This window comes from Carettochelys insculpta, chromosome 4, assembly GCF_033958435.1.
Source record: "Carettochelys insculpta isolate YL-2023 chromosome 4, ASM3395843v1, whole genome shotgun sequence".
Taxonomy (NCBI): domain Eukaryota; kingdom Metazoa; phylum Chordata; order Testudines; family Carettochelyidae; genus Carettochelys; species Carettochelys insculpta.
In genome coordinates, this window is record NC_134140.1 from 128212784 (window position 1) to 128233088 (window position 20305).

A 20305-nucleotide genomic window follows, 5' to 3' on the forward strand; every position below is an offset into this window, starting at 1 on the left:
TCCAGGACACGGGTATGGCCACGGCCAGGGCTGGAGGAGAGAGCCCGGAGCGCTGCGCGTTAGGGGTGGGACACAGGGGTCGGTAGTATCCAGCAAGACGTGCAGGTCCCGCCCCAGCTGCGGCTCATTGGTGCCAGCTCCGGCAGGACAGGAGAGTGGTGGAGAACCGCACCTGAGCCGGGGAAGCAGGATCCCAGGGCAGGAAGAGGCCAGCAGGAGGGATATTTCAGTGCTTTGAGCATTAACCTTCTACACCCAAGGTTGTGAGCTCAACCATTGAGGGGGCCACTTAGGGATTACAGCAAATAAATGTCAGGGATGGTGCTTGGTCCTGCCAACAGGGCAGGGGACTGGACTAGATGACCTCCCACAGTCCCTTCCAGTTCTTGGAGATGTGTGTCTCCAATTATAAAATAAAAAAGGGAGCCTGGGAGGAAGGCCAGCTAGGAGATTGACTTCCCTAGTGCAGCAAAATCTATGGGCACGGGCAGCTCAGGTCCCAAAACCTGTATTTACACCTCTCCCTATACAGGGGGGGGACACTGGAACTTTTTAAAATCAAATGGTAAACCCTCCCTAGAGGTGAAAATCACTTCAAAGCAGCAGGTCCTGGTTCTATCAGCACTGCCGGCATACACAAATTGACCCAAGGTAACGGTCCCCATTGCTACAACTCTGGATTCAGACTTTCACCAACTCTTGAAAAGGGTAGGTGAATTGTACAGACGTTATCATTTTAGGGCTTTTAGGGTAGACTCTTCAATGGAGGGCTCACTGGAATAAATTTAAAAAAATTAAGTCCGATGCTGTCAGCAGGGGAGTGGTATAAACATGCACGTCATCTCATCTTCCAGCAGATTTAGACCTCCTTCTGCAGTTGACTCAGTATGGGTAAATGTCAGCACCTCTGATGTCTGTTTCATGAGAGGCTCACTCTTTTAGAGCAGAATCATGCATATCCCATTCTTCCCCTAACAGTTTCTGGTTTTGAGCGCAGAAGAGCCTAACTGGGATCCCTGAGGACTGAGAGATTAACTACCTCCGATTTTTAAATGCAGGAAATGAAGTTTAACCATTCAAATGTGATATACGGTAAACTGTTGTTGAACCGGTATTTGAGTAACCCACACCAACCAGAGCTACTCCACTCTGAGTTGGGGAGGGGGCTGTTTTCTACAACCCAGCACAGAGCCAAGAAGAAAAGTACAGGGAGCTGGGGTTTGTGTCCACAACGGAGCAATGCCCCACCCCATGGGAAGCCCACTCAGCACCAACCTGCATCCATCCCTGCTGCACGTGACTGCAGCCAGCAGGGCCGTCTGCACTCCTAGCCAGTGTGAGTACTGAACTCTCTATCATCTAGGATATTTGATTGTTCAGCAACCTCCCAGTCCCACAGATGCCGCATATCAAAGAGTTTACTCTAACTTAGGGTACAAGTTCTTTAAAAAGTTACATGCTTGTGAAAGGCACAAGCTTTTTAATTTATGTAAAAGTTATTGTACATGGATTGATCTCAGACTTACGTTTTCTGTCCAATTACTTATGACCTGAAAGATTCAGGAAAACATTTAACAATGAACTTCAGACTTGTTTAGTTAATGTATTTACAGGGTCATAACCAATTAATTCAAAACAAGTTACTTTCAGGAAAACGTAGCTGCCTCCCATCCTAGGGTGCTTCTAGAATTCAAGATCTTCTGGCATATTATAGCCTCTTGACTCCAACACTTACAAATGAGATTCATTTGATGCTGCAGAGTTACACTCCATCATCATTAAATGTACAGACTTAAATGCTATGGGCATTCAATTCTTCAGTACGGTGATTCTTTACTTTCCAACATAAAAACTGTTTCCAAGGTGATTACTGTATCCACAATAAGGCTATAGAGGTCCACTTCTTTGTTTTTTTTAACATTTATTTCACCAGCTTTCTTCTTTTTTTCAAAAGTGCATCTCGTAATGCCAGCTAGAATAATAAATAAATAAAAATCAAATCATTGCATAACAGTGGAATATTGAAATGTGTTAACAAATTTTCAAGCATTTAAATGAAATACCAATATACATAAGTATTTTAAATGTTTGCTACATTTATACTGATTTCAAATTATACCAATACAAAATGTACAGTGCTTGCTTCATATTTTTATTGCAAACATCTGTACTGTAGACAAAATATTTTTCATTGACCTCCTACATGTACTATAATGCAATCTCTTTATTGTGAGAATGCAACTTACAAATCCGGTTTTGGTTTTTTGGGGGGGTTACATAACTCGTGATTTTGTTTGATTGTAAACTTTAGAACCTGCAGATCCACTCAGCCTACTGCTCGTACAGCCAATCTCTAAGACAAGTCTAAGTCACAGCACTTGAATGTGAGAACAAGCTTCCACCCGGCATTGTTATAGCCAGCATTACAAAGTATTTACATGGCTGACTGTCAAAGCTGCTCCCTACTCAGACACTCTGAGCGCAGAAAGTGGGGGCCCACAAGAGACCTCAAAAATACCTAGCCTCCATAGGCTTCTGCTTGAAAGCTTCCCAGAGTCACATATTTCCTGACCTTGGAAGGTAGCTGCCACTGCCCAAGTGAGAAAAACCTCTCTTTAGAGCCCAGACAGACACACTTGGGATGTCTCCCTATGGTGTAACTCCAAGCTCTTATCCCATCCTCAGGAAACAGTTTGAAAACAGAAGAAAAACAAAAACTGCAATGTCCGATAGCTAACCTTTCAGTCTTAAGCATGCCTATACGCAGACTATTGCCTAGGACACAGGACTCAAAGCACTGCCCTAAAATAGGTGATTAACAAAACAGAAAAGATATACATAATAAAGCCTAATTGGTTACTAGGTGTTACAGAGCAACTAAAAAAAGTAGATTAAAAACACAAGAGAATTACTTCCCTAGGATTTAGTTTAGAAATTACAATGTACAGGGGGTACATCAGCCAGCCTGAGAAGTCCTGCACCAAACCCAAAATTGAAAAATAACCTTGATTGTATCTGACTAAACATTTCCTTTCTACTTACATATCTGTATTTCCAGATTTCCTTGAGGCCTGGATATTTACTAAAATCCTCCAAGCCTGGTTCAGAATTAAACCCTCACCCCCAGCCCCAAAAAGACCTCTGTCGGTAACTCCCTCAGTTCAAAATCCCCTTCTCTCTTCCCATTGGCTCACCTGGCTGCTGGCCAACACAAACTACTATCTCTGGGTTGGGTTTAACCCTTTACAGATGTTCATTCATGACAAATACACTGACCATTCCTATGCCCTTTTGACTTCTAATCTCTAAAAGGTTTTACATTGTTTTGGTTTTGAGCACATTTTTAAGAACTGACATTTGTAAGTTGCACTCACAATAAAGAGATTGCACTATTATACTTCTATAAGGAATGAAAAATACCATTTATTTTGTGTTTTTTACAGTGCAAACATTTGTAATAAAAATAATAACCAATCCTACATTGTAACTGAAATCAATACATTTGAAAAAGGTAGAAAACACATCCAAAATGTGTGTAGTAATATGCTACAACTGTAACACAATTTCACTACACAATTTGGTGTTTTCTGTGCATACAAATCTGAGACAGTCATATCCCTGACACAAGCAGCCCACCAACTGGTCTGCAAGAGCCCAGATCTGTGACTGCTATAGACCCCAGGCATTTGGGCAGGACATAGTATAAAGAATCTATACACTGCAGAAGGACCAGCTGGGAGAAATTTAGGTGGCACCCAGCCGATTAACAGAGCCCCCCACAGCCAGCAGCATGTGTTTCTACTGGTGGTGCATATTCCCATAGTCCCTGGTGCACATAACAAAATTTAGTCTGTCCGTGGATGGAAAAAAACAGATAGAACTCTGTTGGCTGGTGATCACTGGTTTAAGAGAAGCACCCTATTATATGTTCGTTTGAACTAAGCTTTGACATGAAGAATCCCTAAATCCGTATCTCCTAGGGCACTTATTTTAGATGAAATACCAGTAACTAAAATCTGTTGCATGCATCACCCTGACCAGTCTCCACTTACTTTGTCACGTATGGGCAGAGAATGAAATACTAACCTGTTTTTCCCTGAAGGAACGTTTATTTTTTGTTCGGACATTGTGGCTGTATCTCATCATCATGAAGTTCTTCTGCTTTTTCTTTTCTTTGTTAGTGGAGCTGGCGAACGGATTCATTTTTGTTTTCCTCTTCACAAATTCTTTTCTGTCTGTCTTTCCAGCCTAGGGAGGAAAAGAAAAACCTCCAAACAATTAAAGCCCACAAAATTAACTTCCTTTCTCACAAGTGACACTGTTTAACTGACCTCTGCAGAAATCCCATTTACCCCTCTACACTTTTCACTCCTAAGCTCTCAAATATGGGACCGTCCCACCCAATACAGGACGGATGGTCACCCTATATGAGGCAGAATGTCTATCGAGAGAGACTCTGTCAACAAAAAGAAACGTGTACCCTCCGGGGGGCGCTCTGTTGACGGACAGGGCTTTCGGGTCATCAGACAGCCCTGTCTGCAGTGCTTTTGATTGGCTGTTCTGTTGAGAGCACGAACAGACAGCCCGGCCACCCTCTGTCGACAGAGCAGATCAACAGAGCAATCCGCTTCCGTGCGTGGCAGCGATCTGTCGACAGAAGTTTTGTTGGAAGATATCTTCCGACAGTAACTTCTGTCGACAGATTGCTGTAGCGTAGATGTAGCCCTGGAGCTGCAAAAGCAGATTCACTCTTCTTTCCTGGGCTATGTTATACACTTTGTGCATGAATGGTGAATTGCAGCTTTTGAATATCCTATTAGAATATGTTTTTTTAAAAGGTCCCAGCACAACACAGAGACAGGGAACTAGGCTGAAGTTAGCCATTGGTCTGAGCCAGGATGGCAAAGAATCCAAGAGGGGAAGATGTTCAAAAGCACAAATGGTAATCAGGTGCTTAGCCTGAGCCCTTTCAAACCTCTCCCAACTGTGTTCCTGCAATTCTTCAGGCTGCAAAGGCTGGACCCCTTGAAAACCTGCTAAGAGGAGAATCTGGGCTCTCACAGCTCCTCACCATGGCTGTGGCCAGTCTTGTTTCTTTGTCCGATTTAGGCTTTTTATGCAGATGCTCAATATCTCTGAGTGAAAGCAGCTCTCCCCTGCAAATGAAAAGAGAACATTGTCGGTCCCCACAGGGGCTTCCTCCATAGACTGATCTACCCCACTCTCCTGTCATCCTTCACTTGCTTTTGAGATAGGGAATCTCACTTCATTGCCCACATTTTAAACTTTCACACAAGCACCTTTGTGCTTTCTCCCATGCTGTCCTTATGTACAGGAGGAACTACCTGCAAACTTCTGCCCAGCTGCCTCTTTCAAATCCCTTTTTAAACAGCACACCTACAAAAATCTCAGCAAACAGACAGACACTGTGTACTGAGACCACAGCCTATCAAACTGAGCAGTACAGACGCATTGAGCTAACCCACCTATAATCACCTAGAGTCTCGCCTCATGCTTAGATTTGCAGCTGTTTGGCAGGACTTCTTATGCATATGTACAGCACCTGATGCAAAGTTGTCCTGACCCATGATTCAGGCTACTAAGAGCTACTGCAATATAAATAATATCCACTGTCCTACTGGAATGAAACGAAATTTTATATTCTACCTGCGATCCTCATCGCTATCTATTTCAACGTTCTTCCTCTTTGCAGCTTTGCCAGGCGCAGAGTTGAGTTCTTTGGCGATCTGGGCCAGGCGTATTTTCTGGAAGTCTTCTTGAGTTAAAACACGGCTTGTGCTAACTGCCGCTGCTTTGGCTTTCTGTTCTTCTACAGGCATGCGTTTGATGGTCTCCGCCTTTACATGTGAACAACAGCAAAGATCGTCAGGGGGCTTTAAGCCAGGACTTCGTATGGTTTATTGGTACACTGTAATCTTATTGTAAAGGCGAGTCCTGCTTGTCCCCACCTACGCAGGTCAGCAGAGAGAAACAGGACTTGCCTTTATAATAAGGAAATATTGCTGGTTAGGGTGGAAAATAGGAACATAGAAAACATCACAGAGGTACAATACATAGGCAGTGAGAAGTGTACGGGAAGGGATAGCACTGTCCTTTCCCATAAGGCTTTTTCAGGTCTAAATTAAAGTTCAATGGTGGATGTAACGTGCTAACAGCGCCCATGCTGGGGCACCACACAGCCTGTGCTCAAGGAGTTCCCTGACTTTTCAAAAAATTGGTTGAGTGCTTTTGTTTGTGTGTAAGCGAGTGAGAAGGGGTAAGGAGCATTAGACAGCCGCCAACATACCCCTGTTCCTAGCTAAGGGTGGGGTGTTTACCCAAGTCACATGAGGTCGGCAAATATTTGCACACCAGATGTTCTCCCTGGCTTAGACCTGTGGATATTCACTTAGCACCATGAAAAGAAGCGCGACACAGCACTGTTTTGATCAGCTACTGGTTTACACACCCACTCGGCACAGCTGAAAACAATGGCGAGCACCAGTAAGGACTCAAACCCCATCTTTGCAAGTCGCCTTTAGAAAGTGATTACAAAACTCACTACTTCCTGCTGCTCCTCATCTGAAGAGTGGTGCACGTCTATCCATTCCCCATCTTCATTGTCGTCCTCCTCCTCGCTGAGACTGGCACTCTGCCATCCATCTGCACAGCAGAAGAGGCGCACATAGCTACTAGAACACACTTACTCCATGGACCACGAGTAATGAGCAAGCATTGCAGGGCTGTTGAGTTACGGTAGAGGTTGGCTACTATTTAAAAATTATACTTTTCAACCAGAGGTAGGGAAAGTACCCAAAAAGTTACTTGCGTAGAAGTAGCGCTACTTGGGGAGGGGGTGTACTTAAGTACAGGACACTTGTGCCCATCTGGAAAACTACTTGAGCAAAGGTACAAACAGATGCATGCATACCCACATCACATCTTTATTGTACTCAAGTATCCAGAAGTGAAAGCAGCTGCACTTGTTGGATACTTTTTCCACCCTGATTTCAAGCAGCAACCACAATATTCCAGAGGCTGCACAAAACCAGTTCACAGACCACAAACCTGTGTCTCAGCGACATTGAGAGGTGTGTGTGTATTTACATGAAGCAGGTAAGTTTATTGGCAATGGCTTCTGGCAGCATGCAAGCTGTTAAAGACACAACATGCCCCAACAAGTTTACTTCAGGCACTTGTTGCATCTAGTCATTAAAACAAGAAGGCAGGTTGCTTAAAGCAGAGACAGTCATTGTATAACAGGTGTATACAACACCTGAAACCAGATCCCTGACTGAACTGGTGAAGTCATTATCAGGTGCTGTAAGTGGGATCAGCTACAGTAATAAACAAGTTATCCGCAAAGTTGGGAGAAAACACCAAAGCAGCATTTAAAACAATGGCTGTGTGAACCTAATGCAATGGCAGCATATATTGTAGTCACTGTAAAGAGATCTTGAAAGTTGTTTAGAAAGTCTCTGAAGATAGGAAGCTCCATACGAGTGCTAGGCAGTACTTCTATTGGGTGGAGCCCCTTATATGCATGCAATGATATTCTACCATTCTCAGCATCCAGCTAGTTGACATAGACACAGAGGCAGCACACTGCATATGAAGAAGTCGTGTTATAGTTTCAATAGCCTAAGCAGTGCTCTTCTTAATTCTTCCAAGTGAGTCAAGGGCATAAAAGCATTGTAGAAAACTAAGGAAAAAAAGGCCAGGAAAATACTAGCTGAGCACCAAGAGATTTAATATTTGGACTACGCGAGTGGCTAATTGCTGCAGAAAAGGAGAGAAACAGCCCCAACTCAGGTCACATAAACATGTAAACTTACACAGTCCTTCCAATACACCTCAGTCATGGTCGTTTTTGCATTACAACAACAGACCTGAAAATTTTGAAGTTTAACTCAAATTCTATTGGCAATGCTGTACTACCCTGAGTGAAGAAAAATGAACCAACCTTCCTCATGTTTTACTCCTTCTTCCTTAGTCTCAACTTCCAGTACTTCTGCTCCTGGGATATAATCTTTGGCATCTAATTCTCCGTACTCGTGAATTCTGGCTTCTAATGAGGCCTCAGTAGGTTTACCCTATAAATAAAAGCCGTAAGTTCTAAGTAGCTCTTTGTTTTTGTTGACTTCACCAACAGGACATTTTAAAAGGGGTATAAGGTTGGCAGACTAGAGCACAAGCCCACGAAACGTGACATGGCAATATTAATAGTACTGCTCACAACACAGACGGTCCCCCGGTCTTTGGCAGTTTAATGCTCAGGGCTTTTGCCCTGCCTAGGAGGTCCGTGCAGCAGCCAGCAATCCTCATAGCTACATGACAGTGCTCTCCCAGACCCAATCAGCTGCTGCTGTCCAGCTGGGTTAGTTGTTTTCCAGCATCTCCCTGCCAAGTTGCTCACCAGAACAGGGCTGGTTGCGCCCCGCAAGGGGTAGGTTGCGCTATTATAAGCTATTTTTCTGCCAAACAAGAAGTGATTGGCCAGCATTAGAAATCTGCCAGAAGCACACATCCACCACCCCCCACCCACAAACTCTGAATCAAATCTGCAGCTTGCACTGATTGCCATTGAACTTAATACATTTGAAATAAACAAGCATCACAACAGATCCACAGCCATCAAATTTCAGATAAACCCTTCGTCCATTTCTTTGGCAAGTTTAGGTTTCAATCAAATAAATTATCAAGATCTTCTGATAGTCCATTTTCAGAGCACAGCACTTTGTCAAAAAATCTTAGATTCATGGTGGATTTCACAATTGAGCAATGAACACAGAGAGGCCTTTGTTCAGTAGTTCTCATCTACAGATCTCAAACCACTTTGCAACAAAACATTGTACCCATTTTACAGGAGGTAAAATTGAGGCAGAAAGCAATTATGCACCCCATCCCACCTCCAGGTCAGCGGCAGAACCAGGAGTAGAACCCAGGTCTCTCAACCCCTGTGCTCTGTCCACTAAGGCAGCTGATCCCTCCAGGACAAAATGAAAAGCACATTTAGGTCAAGGTACATACACAGTCCTCATAGCTACATGATAGCGTTCTCCCAGACCCACATTCACTGTCTTGAGATGCTCAAGTTATTTCAACCTCATTTTCAAGATCACAGACATATGTGAATGCCCATAAACATCACTTACCCGGAATTTTTTCTGTAGCATTTGTGGATTCAGCGATCGGAAGAGATGTATCAGAGTTCTTGCCGACATCATTACATCTACAAAACAAATGCCAGGAATAAACACACACACGTAGGAAAAGGCAGGATCGGGATCAAACAACAACAAAAAGGAAAAGACTGAGCTAAGTCTTGCTCTGGGACTGGAGGAGGATTTAAGGAAAAACACACTGTACTTCTTTATATCTTTCTCAATAGTAACATTTTAGCATTAGTCTAGCTGATAATCCACATCTTTCCCCTCTGCTCTGGGCTACATAATTTTTTTAAAACTGCCTTCTGTTCTCAGCATTCTTCCAACTTTTGCTCTTTGCTCTACTCTAGTTTTATTTGTCCAATTTACCTAATTCTTTTTCAAAATTTAAGCAGCCACCAATGTCTGTGTGGATCTGTAACTGCCAAAAAGAAGCGAAGGGGAAAGTTTCTTAGGACTTTTCTAAGGATATGTTTATACTTATGAGAAGATCGACACACTGGCAGTCCATCTTCCAGGGTTTGATTTAGCACACGTAGTAGGACCATGCTAAATCGAACTGTCTGGGGCCACCATAAACCCCAGCACTCCTGGAAGCTGCAAAGAGTAAGGGAAGCTGATGGGAAAATTTCTCCCACTAACCACCCACAGTGGGCGGCAGCAAAAATCCCCCTTAGATAAGTCAACTGCAGCTACACAATTCTCACAGCTGGATTTGCTTATCTAAAAATTCATTTTACTGCCTATGGTAGACCTGGCCTAAGATAATTCACTCAATCAATATTCATTTAGGGCATGAACATGCATCCCCTGCAGTCAATGACCATGCAATTAACAAAGTTCCCACTGATCAAACTGTGCAAGACCAGGCCCTGATTTAGCTTCCGTTCAGTTAGCTGCTAGGCTAACCTACAAGCACTAAACTTACTTTTATCTTTATGAGACCTGTACTGAGCGAGGTCTTGGAGCAGGTCTTCGGTCATAGCCAGAGGACATCTTGCAGTTATCTGTTTGATTGCATTAATTCTAGGGGGTGGGGGAGACAAAAAAACAAAACAAAACACAAAACTTTTTTTTTTTTTAAAATGCTCCGCTAGAAAAGATCTTGGCAACAGCATGTCGCACTATCATGTCCCACACCCAGGGACTGTCCTCCTCAGGCACACGACTCAGAGAAATGCACAGCAGCAGATTCAAGCTGCTAAGTGACCTACTGACAGGGCTCACAGCCGCTCTGCAAGAACAGCACGAAGCCCTGTGGACTGCTGTGCTAGCCACCAAACAGCCTTGTTTTCAGAGGTGCAGGTGCTCTGCGTCTAAGACCATTCAAGTACAGGCACAGTACTTAGAAACCATGCAAGACCAAAGGCTGGACGTCGGCAGCCCATCCGAAAAAGCTAAAGCCCTTTAAATCTGTTGGCCACGTCTGTGCCTAGCAAGGTCAGGAATCTTGTCTTCATTCACTCCTCAACACTGGGGCAAGCCAGCCAGGTAGATACGCAGTAAGAGCAAGTTATTTTTAACTGGTACTGCAGACTGGAAAGGCTCCCCGTGCTGGCCACCCCCCAGCCTCTTCAGTAGCTGCCGTATCTCTGCATACAGGGCTGTGGTCATGTGCTGGCTGCCGGTGTTATGCTCCCTTCCCTACTGCCCCTCTCAGTGGGGAAAGGAGCAGAACTCCCAGCCTGCCCTGCCCCACCCAGCCCCCACACAGGTGGAGCAGCTCCACAGAGGGGTGGGGTGGTCTGCTCCCTTCACATGGGGAGGGGCAGAATAGGGAAATCAGAACTGCTAGCAGCCCCTCCGGCTGCCCTAAAGCCCCCCAGCCCTCCCAACTCCCCAGGGCACCTTCTCATGGGGGGCGGAGGACAGCTTGGGTGTCCCAGGCTGGCGCAGAGTCATGAGGAAAGACGTGCCGGGAGGCCATGCGCCCCTCTCCCCCTTAGCTGCTGTGCCCTCCTCTGCCCCATGGACAGGAAGTTTTGTTTCCTTGCATCTTTGCTCCCGTTAGATCAGGGGAGGACAAGCAACGTTCACCGGGCGTTTCCTTTCACCCTACCTTAAGTTGCACCTTCACCCTCACCATCCCCAGTCTCTCTGGGGGCTAAGGTCCTTATGGCTGAAGTCATTTTAACAAGAGCCATTCTTAAAGCACGTTTCCTCCTGCACCCCCACTGTGCGCAGGTCCAGGGCAAGGCTGTCGACCCTCCTGCCTGCCGGTCTCAACAAAATAGGCCAGTTTATACTGAATGCAGAAAGCGGGTTAGAATTCTGTCGTTGTACTGGCAGGGTCCGAAGCCTTTGCCATCACATTATCCAGACCCTGAAAAATCCTGGCGTTCGTAAGAGGGTGCAGACACACACCAAACATTCCCAGAGATCTCGCTCCCCAGGAAAGCAGGGATTCAGCTCAAGCTGGGGCAAAGAGAATGAGACATCATGGTGCTAAGCAGCAATGACCTCTAAAGCCAGTGACACTGCGGTGCTGACCGAATGCTGACACGTGCAATTTGTTGGCAATTAAGAATAGTTTAGTGTACTCAAAGTACATGGCACAAAAGGGTTTTGGTTTTTTTTGAATTTCAGTGGGTATTTTTTTAATCACCAATCTATTTTCTGGAACATGTACAATGTCCTAGAAACCCACACTCCCCAGGGACCCCAGACTGAGCTGTCATGACCATTTGTACCTACCCTACTGTCATAACTTCCCCAGAATTCTTGTCAGTGACAAAGTTGTTGGCTACGGTCATTAATACAGACTGGATGATCTAGAAAGGAGAAAGTAAAGTATGAACATACATTCTTATTGTAGTTATGCTCATTTGCATACAATGCCATATTCAGAAAGGGAAAACTCATGCAAAACTCAGGGCGTGGCCCTATAAAAGGCTACTTTTAGAGAAATTCTAATCCCTTGAGCATTTGTATGATACAAACCTTGCTACAGGGAGTAAATGTGAGCTTGTAGATACAGCACTGAACTGGGACTTGGTGGACACGGGTCTGACACTGGCCTGCCAAGTGACCTCAAGCAAGCCACGTCACTGCTCTGCATCTCAGTTTCACTCTCTGTAAAATGGGTATAATATATTGTTCTCTTTTGTAAGGTCATTTTCAGGCTCACTTTGATTGCAAATGCTATATGTGAGGCAGTGTGTGACCTTAAGAGCATTTCAGAGCAAGATGGCAAAGAGCTTCCTGGTTTGTCACAGCAAGATTCAGCCAGCCTGCCCCACACATTACACTTCACATACTGGTGTCATGATATTTATCCATAACGCGGCAAGTAACAGGTCACTGGAAACTGACTAACCCACTGATCATTCACAGTCTGGTGTGATGTACGTACCGCTAACCTATAAAGTTATCCAGGTGCTCTGGAAACACGACACACAAATGTTTAACCAGGCACATCCAGGGAAGCTGATAAACAGGCTTCTGGTTAAGAAGGAAACGGGCCAGCCCCACAAGGTAGGTGTTGCCACAGACAGTGGTATAAGATTGCAGAAAGACCTGCACCGTAAAAATTACATGTTGTGGGGAAGCAGGCATGGAGGCAACACCCACTGAGGAAAGGAAGATTGTCTTGGAGGATACACGTAAAAAAAAAAAAAAAAATAGGTTTCCAAAGCTGACTGGACTAGAGAGAGAGAGGGCGAGAACTGCTAAGTTATCCCTTCCCTAAAGGGTCAAAAAAAACCCCAGAGCTCTTTGGGTTCTGTGATTAACTGGTCAGCGATGCAGGAAAAACAGCTGTGGTGAGAATCTTAAACAAAAGGCTCCAGTTTGTTACCTTAGGTTTTATTCTTAGCAGTGCTTTTGATTTGTGAGCGTTTGTAGTTGTTTCTCATCCCAACAGTGCCTTCTTGGCATTACTCAGACGTAAATTCTTGGTTAATAAACTTAATCTTGTTTTATTAACATGTCAGTCCAGTACTTCAGCCCAAAGAGGAAAATCCTCAGGGATATTAACAGGCTGGTGCTGCATGCTGTCTCTGTAGAGGGGTAGCACACTTAACAGGTTTTTGAGAGTGCTGCAGTAAGAGAGGTTGATCACTGCATGAGCACTTTTTGGGGGAGGACTCAGAGTTGGAAGGGTTGTTGAGGTCACCTTGCAAAGAGTAAATGGGCTATGGCCAGCATGCTTGTATCCACAATAGCAAGGATTTACGACAGCCATAGCTGTGAGACAGGTATTGACTTGACCAGTGTGAAGCCCCCAGAGGCACAGCTATTCATTAGTAAACGGAACATAAACCAGGAAACTTGTGCAAGTGTTCAGCTTGAGATCAACATGCATTTTTTCAACCCCACCTGACTCTCAGAGGAACTGAGTGGACAGCCAGGAGAAATCACTCTTTGCATTACAGTTTTCCCTATATAAAAACACCCAGAATCCAGTAACACTTCCAGCTCGCCACTTAACATGACTGGGCAGGTTTTCACCGCCCTCTCAGGACCACTTTGTCACCATGTTCACCAGCTAGAGACGAGCCAATCTTTGCACACAGTCTATTTTTTTAATATGAGTAAGACCTGGAAGGATCCTGACCTCTGGTGGCACCAGCTGATGAGAAGCTTGTGCAGCAAAAAGAAGGATCTTGGTGACTTCTAGAAAAGTAGAAAGTAGAGACAGGTTCCAGAGTCAACAGACCAAGGTATTCATAACCCATTGAAAGCAAAAGTGGTTATGTACCACAGCATCTAATTCTGGATCCCATCCTGCAAGAACCTCAGCACCATGAACTCTCATATAGAACATGGGCTCATCTGGTGCCTTGTAGAACCAGGACCTTCTAGATCACACTCTGCCACAGCAAAGCACTTGGACCACAAGCTCTACCCCAGGCCCCAAGGTGGTTGCCTGATTTTAAGCCCTGCGTATGGACTGTAGAGCACTTTGAAAAGTCTGCACTAGACCCACTGGGGGTACAGAAAGGTCTTTCAGGGCTACACTAACTCAATTATATGCAGGTTGAACCTCTCTAATCTGGAATGCTCTCATCCAGCAACATCCATAATCCTGCAAGCTTTAATAAGCCAGACAACCTCTTATCATGGGTGTGGTCAAGTTTCCCTGTGGTCCCATGAAGTTTGTTTCCAGCCACCAGTCCTGGCTCTCAGTGTTCTGTGCTATTATTTAGCCGTAATTTACCCCTAAATGTCTTTTAAGAGCCCAGTAAGCAGGGGAAGCGTTGGTAACGTGCTAGACAATATTGTCCTCCCGTGGTCCAGCAAATTCTCTTGCCCAGCACCAGTCAGGTCTCAAGGGTGCCAGATGAGATCTACCTTTACAAAAGGCCACATAAAAAACACTAGCAAAGTCAATACAGATTTTTTTTTTTTTTTTTAAAAATGACCGGTTTATAATGATCTACATATTATACAATGAAATACGAGTACAATATTTATATTGCAATTGATTCATGATGTTTTAAAATTATACAGTGAAAAATGATAAAGTAAGCCATTTTTCAGTAATTGAAATAAGAGCAGGTCAGAGCATACTATGGCTGACTTTGTGAACAAGTGGTTTTTAAATGCAATGAAAATTTGGGGGTGGGGGGTACACAAGGCAAATCAAACTCCTAACATGGGTACAGCACTTTGGAAAGGTTGAGAGCCACTGCTCTATGCTGAAACAGTGTTGCAATGTGAACTATGGGTGGGAAGAGACACAAACTTAACTACTGCAGACAGCTTCTTCTAGGGGCTTGGTTTAAACTCACCAAACTCAGGGGAGCCAGTCTATTGTTTTCAAAGAATTCTAGCTCCCAATTACAGGCGTACAGGGCACAGTTTCCATACCCCTGGAAACCAGGGCCTTTATAGCCCTTCACAACAACGGTGTGGCTCAGTTGTTCACTCTCCTCCTTCCACACCCTCCCAATCTGAAAAGGGGCACTTGATTGTCTAATCTCTGTGCTACAGCACCACTGGTCAAGACCAACTGTCCAATGGGGCAATATGGGCATGGAAAACACAAAGGCTATGTCTGCAGTGGAAGCATCTCTCTACAGAAGTTAGTATCGGAAGAGATGTTCCTACAAAAACTTCTGTCAACATATCATGTCTACACATAAAAGCAGATGGATCTTTTGATCTGCTCTGTCAACAAAAGGGCCCCCCAGAGCGTCTACATAGCTTTTTCGTTGACAGTTTCTGTTGACAAAATGCATTTTGTGTGCAGGCACTCCACAAGTTTTGTCTACAAAACTCTCTAGTGTAGATGTAGCCAAAGGCAAGGAGACGTTTTGTAAATGGTTGCTTACCTCTCTGATGGGGCTGCATGAACCGTTGAACAAAAGGATAAAAGTTAAAAAGAAAGAGCTGTGGGGAAGAAAGTGGATACCAGGTTAAAAACCTTTCAGTACTTCCTTGGTTGTATCTGGCTGTCTAGACAAAGGGACCATAAAACATTCAGAAGAAAATGTGTACAGACGGCGTTGGTGTTACTGGGCAATGTGTTTGTAACAGATCATGGTGCATGATGTGTTCGCCCGCCTTGGACTGAGGAGGGAAAAAATGCTGTGATGAGAAGTTATTTTTTTAAAAGAAAGTATTGGCTGGAGCTGCTGCTTTCTTCACTCCTAGAAAAACATCTCTCAGTCCCAACCTGGAGGGAGCATCTAAAAACACAAGCAGGTAATAGTGTGCATGAAGACTAGACTTCTTTAAGACATGTCAAAGGGGCACCTGTCATAGGTTTGGCCTCCTTCCTCTCAGGCCACCTGCCTGAGAGGCAGCAGACCCAACCCCAAATTCATCACACATGCCCATTTCACCTTTGAGATTCCATACAACACCTGTTGAATTCACATTTCCAAGTTCCTCAGTTTTTCTTCTGTCACCGTCTCAAACGACGAGACCATCCTGGTGAAGCCAGAGGGCCTGGGCCATGGCCACACAGGTTCCGTCACACACACAGTAGTGCATGAGTTAGACAATGCTCAGGACAGGCTGCAAGGCCCATCTTTTCTCCTTGCCCCGCAGGAAGCTGGGAGGACGGAAACATTGGAGCACTGTACCAATCCTGTTTGTGGGGATTAATGCAGTTCAGTTATACTCATGTGCTGCTAGGTGGGGAACTGCCACAATCCATTTATGGAGGCCGAGAGAACATGAGCTACAAGGGAAGACTGAAAGACCTGGGCTTGTTTAGTTTAGAAAAGAGAAGATTTAGAGGGGATGCGATAGCCATTTTGAAGTACCTCAAATAGGGTTACAATGAGGAGGGAGAAAAATTGTTCTCCTTGGCATCTGAGGATAGGACAAGGAGCAATGGGCTTAATCTGCAGCAAGAGAGGTTTAGCTTGGTCATTAGGAAAAGGTTCCTAATTGTCAGGGTGGTTAAACACTGGAATAAGTTACATACGGAGGTTGTGGAATCTCCATCATTGGAGATGTTTATGAGCAAATTAGACAGACTCCTATCGGGGATGGTCTAGATTGTGCTTGGTCCTGATGAGAGGGCAGGGAACTGGACCTGATGACCTCTTGAGGTCCCTGCCAGTTCTAGTGTTCTATGATTCCATGATTAACAATACTCTGAAGACAATGCACTCATATCCTAGGGTGGACACCCATGGTCCTGCCATGACTGCAGGGGACTGGACTTGATGACCTCTTGAGATTCCTTCTGGTCCTATGATTTCAGTGACCCGAACCACAGACGCTCAAATTAGGGGTGCAGTAGCACACCCCCCCACCCCCCAAGACCCCGCATGAAGTGGTTTCCATCATACAGAGGATTTACAGCACCCTCATCCAGGCCTGCAAGGCACTTATTAGGTATTATACTGCCAGCCCTCTCTGGCCAGCTAATAGTGCCAGACACAGAATGGCTTGGGACTGTACACATTAGTCCATTAGGAAATCAAATGAGACCAAACTCATCTTGACTTATAAAGCCACCTGGTGCTGAAAGGCCAGAGCATTAACCCACTGTGCCGTCACAATCACATTCACACCATCGCTTGTTTGACCTCTGAGCACAAAACGCCATTGTCGTTAACTTGTCACGTACCTCATGTATTCCAACTAGTCTTGAGATCAGGTCCATGAGCATCATCTTCACCTCAAAGCGTTCCTTGGACGTCTCCAGCTGCTTCAAGAGTTTCTCTGCAAAGTCTGGAAGCAACATGGGGTGTGAGCGAGAGGTACTAGCACTGGGGTGGTTTTCCAGGATCTCAAAGCAAGACGTGCATCAGCTTGTTAACTCCAGAGATTTGGGGGAATAAAAAACAGTCACAAATCATCAGCTGTACAACTCAGTCTTCCCCTAAGGAAAAACACAGTGAACGGGTGACTGCATCAGAGCAGTAAGAAGAAGAAAAAAAGTGAATAAAAGGCACAAAAATGCCCATAAAACAAGGAAAAACAAGCAAGTTATATCAATGGAGGTATCAGGATGGCTTGGTTCTGCAAGGGCCAAGTGGTTTGGAGCCAGCCAGCCTTGTTCAATTGTCCCTGCTTGCGCGTGTTTAGCTGCTTCCCAGTCTAAGGGGTTTGTGCTCACGGGGTCAGGTGACAGCTTGAAATACCTAGGCCTCAAAGGGTGGAGAAAACTCCATTTGCAGGAGGAACCACAGTGAAAAAATCTGGGCTCCCATGGAAGTCCGTGAAGCTGGGTCTATAAAGGAACTCCGGGGAAACAACCTGAGTAAAACTACCTTGCAGCTGGGCTGCTTAAACAGGAATCTGAGCAAGAAAGACAGGACTAAAGGCCACACAGGCTGCACTGGGTGGAGTCTCTCTCAGGCTAGTAGCCCAGCTTCAGAGACTGCTCTGCAGCCTGAGTTTGGGAGCCATGAACCATATGCCTGAGATCTATTAAAATGAACTTCCTGATGCCCAATCAGGCAATTCAGGCAGAGTACACCTGCAGCACCACACCAGGCTATGGAGCTGTGCAGATTTTACAGTCGGTATTTAGAGCTAGGTATTCTACACTAAAAAGGAGGCATATCTGAAAAAAAAATCGGGTTCGTGATGTCTCACAATATGAGACAAAAAAAGACTAGGAATAAGGGGCAGAGTTTTAAGCGACGAATGGTAATTAACCATTAAAACTTTCCATCATTTCTTCAGTTTTCTACATCAACTGAAGAGTTTAAATCAAGGCTGGGTCTCTATTTTGAAAGATAAGCTACGCTCATCCAGAAGTTAGGGCCCTCATCCCAAAGTCCTTAGCTGAATTCTATGCAGGAGGTCACATTTGAGCAGGGCTTCTTGCCATTAGAGTATGGGTTCTCAATCTTCTTCTGAGGCGCCACCAACATACTATAAATACTCCACAGCCACAACTCCTCTTTTTCTACACAGGAAAGCCAGGACCAGCCTTAGTGGCACACAAGCAGGCCAAATGCCTGGCCCACAAGTCACACTGGGAAGCAAAACTGCTCAGGGTTCAGGTTCAGCTTCATCTTCTCTGGGCTCCAGGGAGTCTCATGCTGACCCAGCTTGTTAGACCCCATGAAACCTGCTTGCAGGCCCCACAGGAGCCCTGACTGAGAACTGCTGGACTAGATGATCACAAGGTCCCTTCTGGCCTTAAAATCTGAGGTGGTTCCTCCTAACTTGCAAGGTGCTGTGAGTTTTGATTAACATTTGTGAAGCGCTTTGGGATCCAGTGACAAAGTGGTCTCTAGTTCCTATTATTCCCACCTACAAAGGGTGGAGCACAGGTGTGTCTCACAGTGCGATTTTTGCCTGAACAGCATTACAATTTCCAAGGAGCACATCTCTCTCATGACTGACATGGTGCTCACCTTGGGGATCGTGGATCAAATGAATAGCGGAGAAGTTAAACACCTCTGGCTTTTTCTTCTTCTTATGTTTCTGCAGGACAGTAAGAGACAAGAGAAATTTAGAGAAATTGCTCTAAACTAATTTCAGACATCAGTTCTGGAAAGCCGCCATTTCACATTATCAACTTGGAGGCACGCTGTGATTTTAAATAGTGACGATCGTCAGCACTTTTTAGCATTTCTGGAGGTACTTGTGCAGTTTTTCAGCCACATGACTCCAGGCAAGGTCAATGCAAACTGCATAATATGGCATCATTCAAACACTTAAAACCATAGGTGCTGACTTCCCCTCTAGCTGGAGAGTGGTCAACACCTCCCCATCTCTCCCCCAAACCTTCTCTCCCTCCTCTTCTCCCAAACCCACACCCCCACCCTTCTGACCCCCCTCCACACCACAGCCTGCCCCTGGAGTCCCTTGCAACGGCCTCAGCTGCAGTGCCAGAATCTACTCCCTTTCCCCCAACTCCAACCCAGTCCTGGTGGAAACCTGTAGGGACACTTATCCTGCAGCCCTACCCCCACTGCTGTCACAGGTGTTTCCCCATCTCCCCGAAGTCCAGGAGTTACTGCAAGGACATAGAGGTGGGAGGAGTCCTCTCCCCTCATACTAACCTTGGAGCACCCTCCTTCACCCCCCAAACCTTCAACCCAACTCCACCCTATGGCCTGCATCTCCAGCCAGAGCCCCCATATCTTTGCACCCAACCCTCTGCCCCAGGCTTGAGCCCCCTCCCACACTCAGAACCCCTTGCTCCCCCTCACGTGAATTTTGTTATGTGCACCAATATGAAGGTGATGTATCACCCGTCACTTCCATATCGGTGTACATAAAATTCATTCCACACAGGGATGAGAAACATTAGAAGGAATAACGGATGAGAGCCCAAACATTTTGGTCCTGAAGTTCCCAGTGTATGAATCGATGAAGGCACAAACCTAACGTAGGCAAATAGGGTCTCAAAAAGGGAAACTTCATCTTTAGAAGTTTGATGCTAGGGTTGACTGCCTTTAAAAACTTACTCAGAAATATTCAATTTACTATATAGTTTCCCCTTCTACCAACCCGCCACTAGTAACTTTATTCCTGGAGTCTGCACCAAGTTCTATAGTGGTACCAAAACGTCCAGCTGGGCTTCCCTTACCTTCAGAACCTTCATGGCTTTCTCCAGCTTCTTCTTGTGTTTAGTCGTTTTCTTTCCTGTTGCATACCTCACCATGAGGTCTCTGGCCGTGGGCCCCTCATCCTTTGGAGAAGGGCATCAGAAAAGCATGACTCAAGGGAATGAGGCTTCATATGAAAAGTTGCAGCAACAATGGTCAGAGTCA

At 45.2% G+C, this 20305-nt stretch overlaps 1 protein-coding gene across 1 annotated transcript in view; it reads right to left on the reverse strand.

Moving 5' to 3' along the window:
• Positions 1–1589: 1589 nt before the first annotated feature.
• Positions 1590–20305, reverse strand: part of SDAD1 (SDA1 domain containing 1) — a 33384-nt gene continuing 14668 nt past the window's right edge. The window contains exons 9-22 of the mRNA XM_074992032.1: positions 20122–20223; positions 18941–19010; positions 17197–17300; positions 15443–15500; positions 13723–13781; positions 11862–11938; positions 10096–10193; positions 9156–9232; positions 7964–8093; positions 6563–6663; positions 5668–5858; positions 5072–5156; positions 4087–4248; positions 1590–1972 (exon numbers count right to left, since the gene is read on the reverse strand). Of these exons, the coding sequence (XP_074848133.1) occupies positions 1922–1972; positions 4087–4248; positions 5072–5156; positions 5668–5858; positions 6563–6663; positions 7964–8093; positions 9156–9232; positions 10096–10193; positions 11862–11938; positions 13723–13781; positions 15443–15500; positions 17197–17300; positions 18941–19010; positions 20122–20223 (1365 nt within the window). The 3' untranslated portion in view covers positions 1590–1921. The remainder of the gene's footprint in view (positions 1973–4086; positions 4249–5071; positions 5157–5667; positions 5859–6562; positions 6664–7963; positions 8094–9155; positions 9233–10095; positions 10194–11861; positions 11939–13722; positions 13782–15442; positions 15501–17196; positions 17301–18940; positions 19011–20121; positions 20224–20305) is intronic.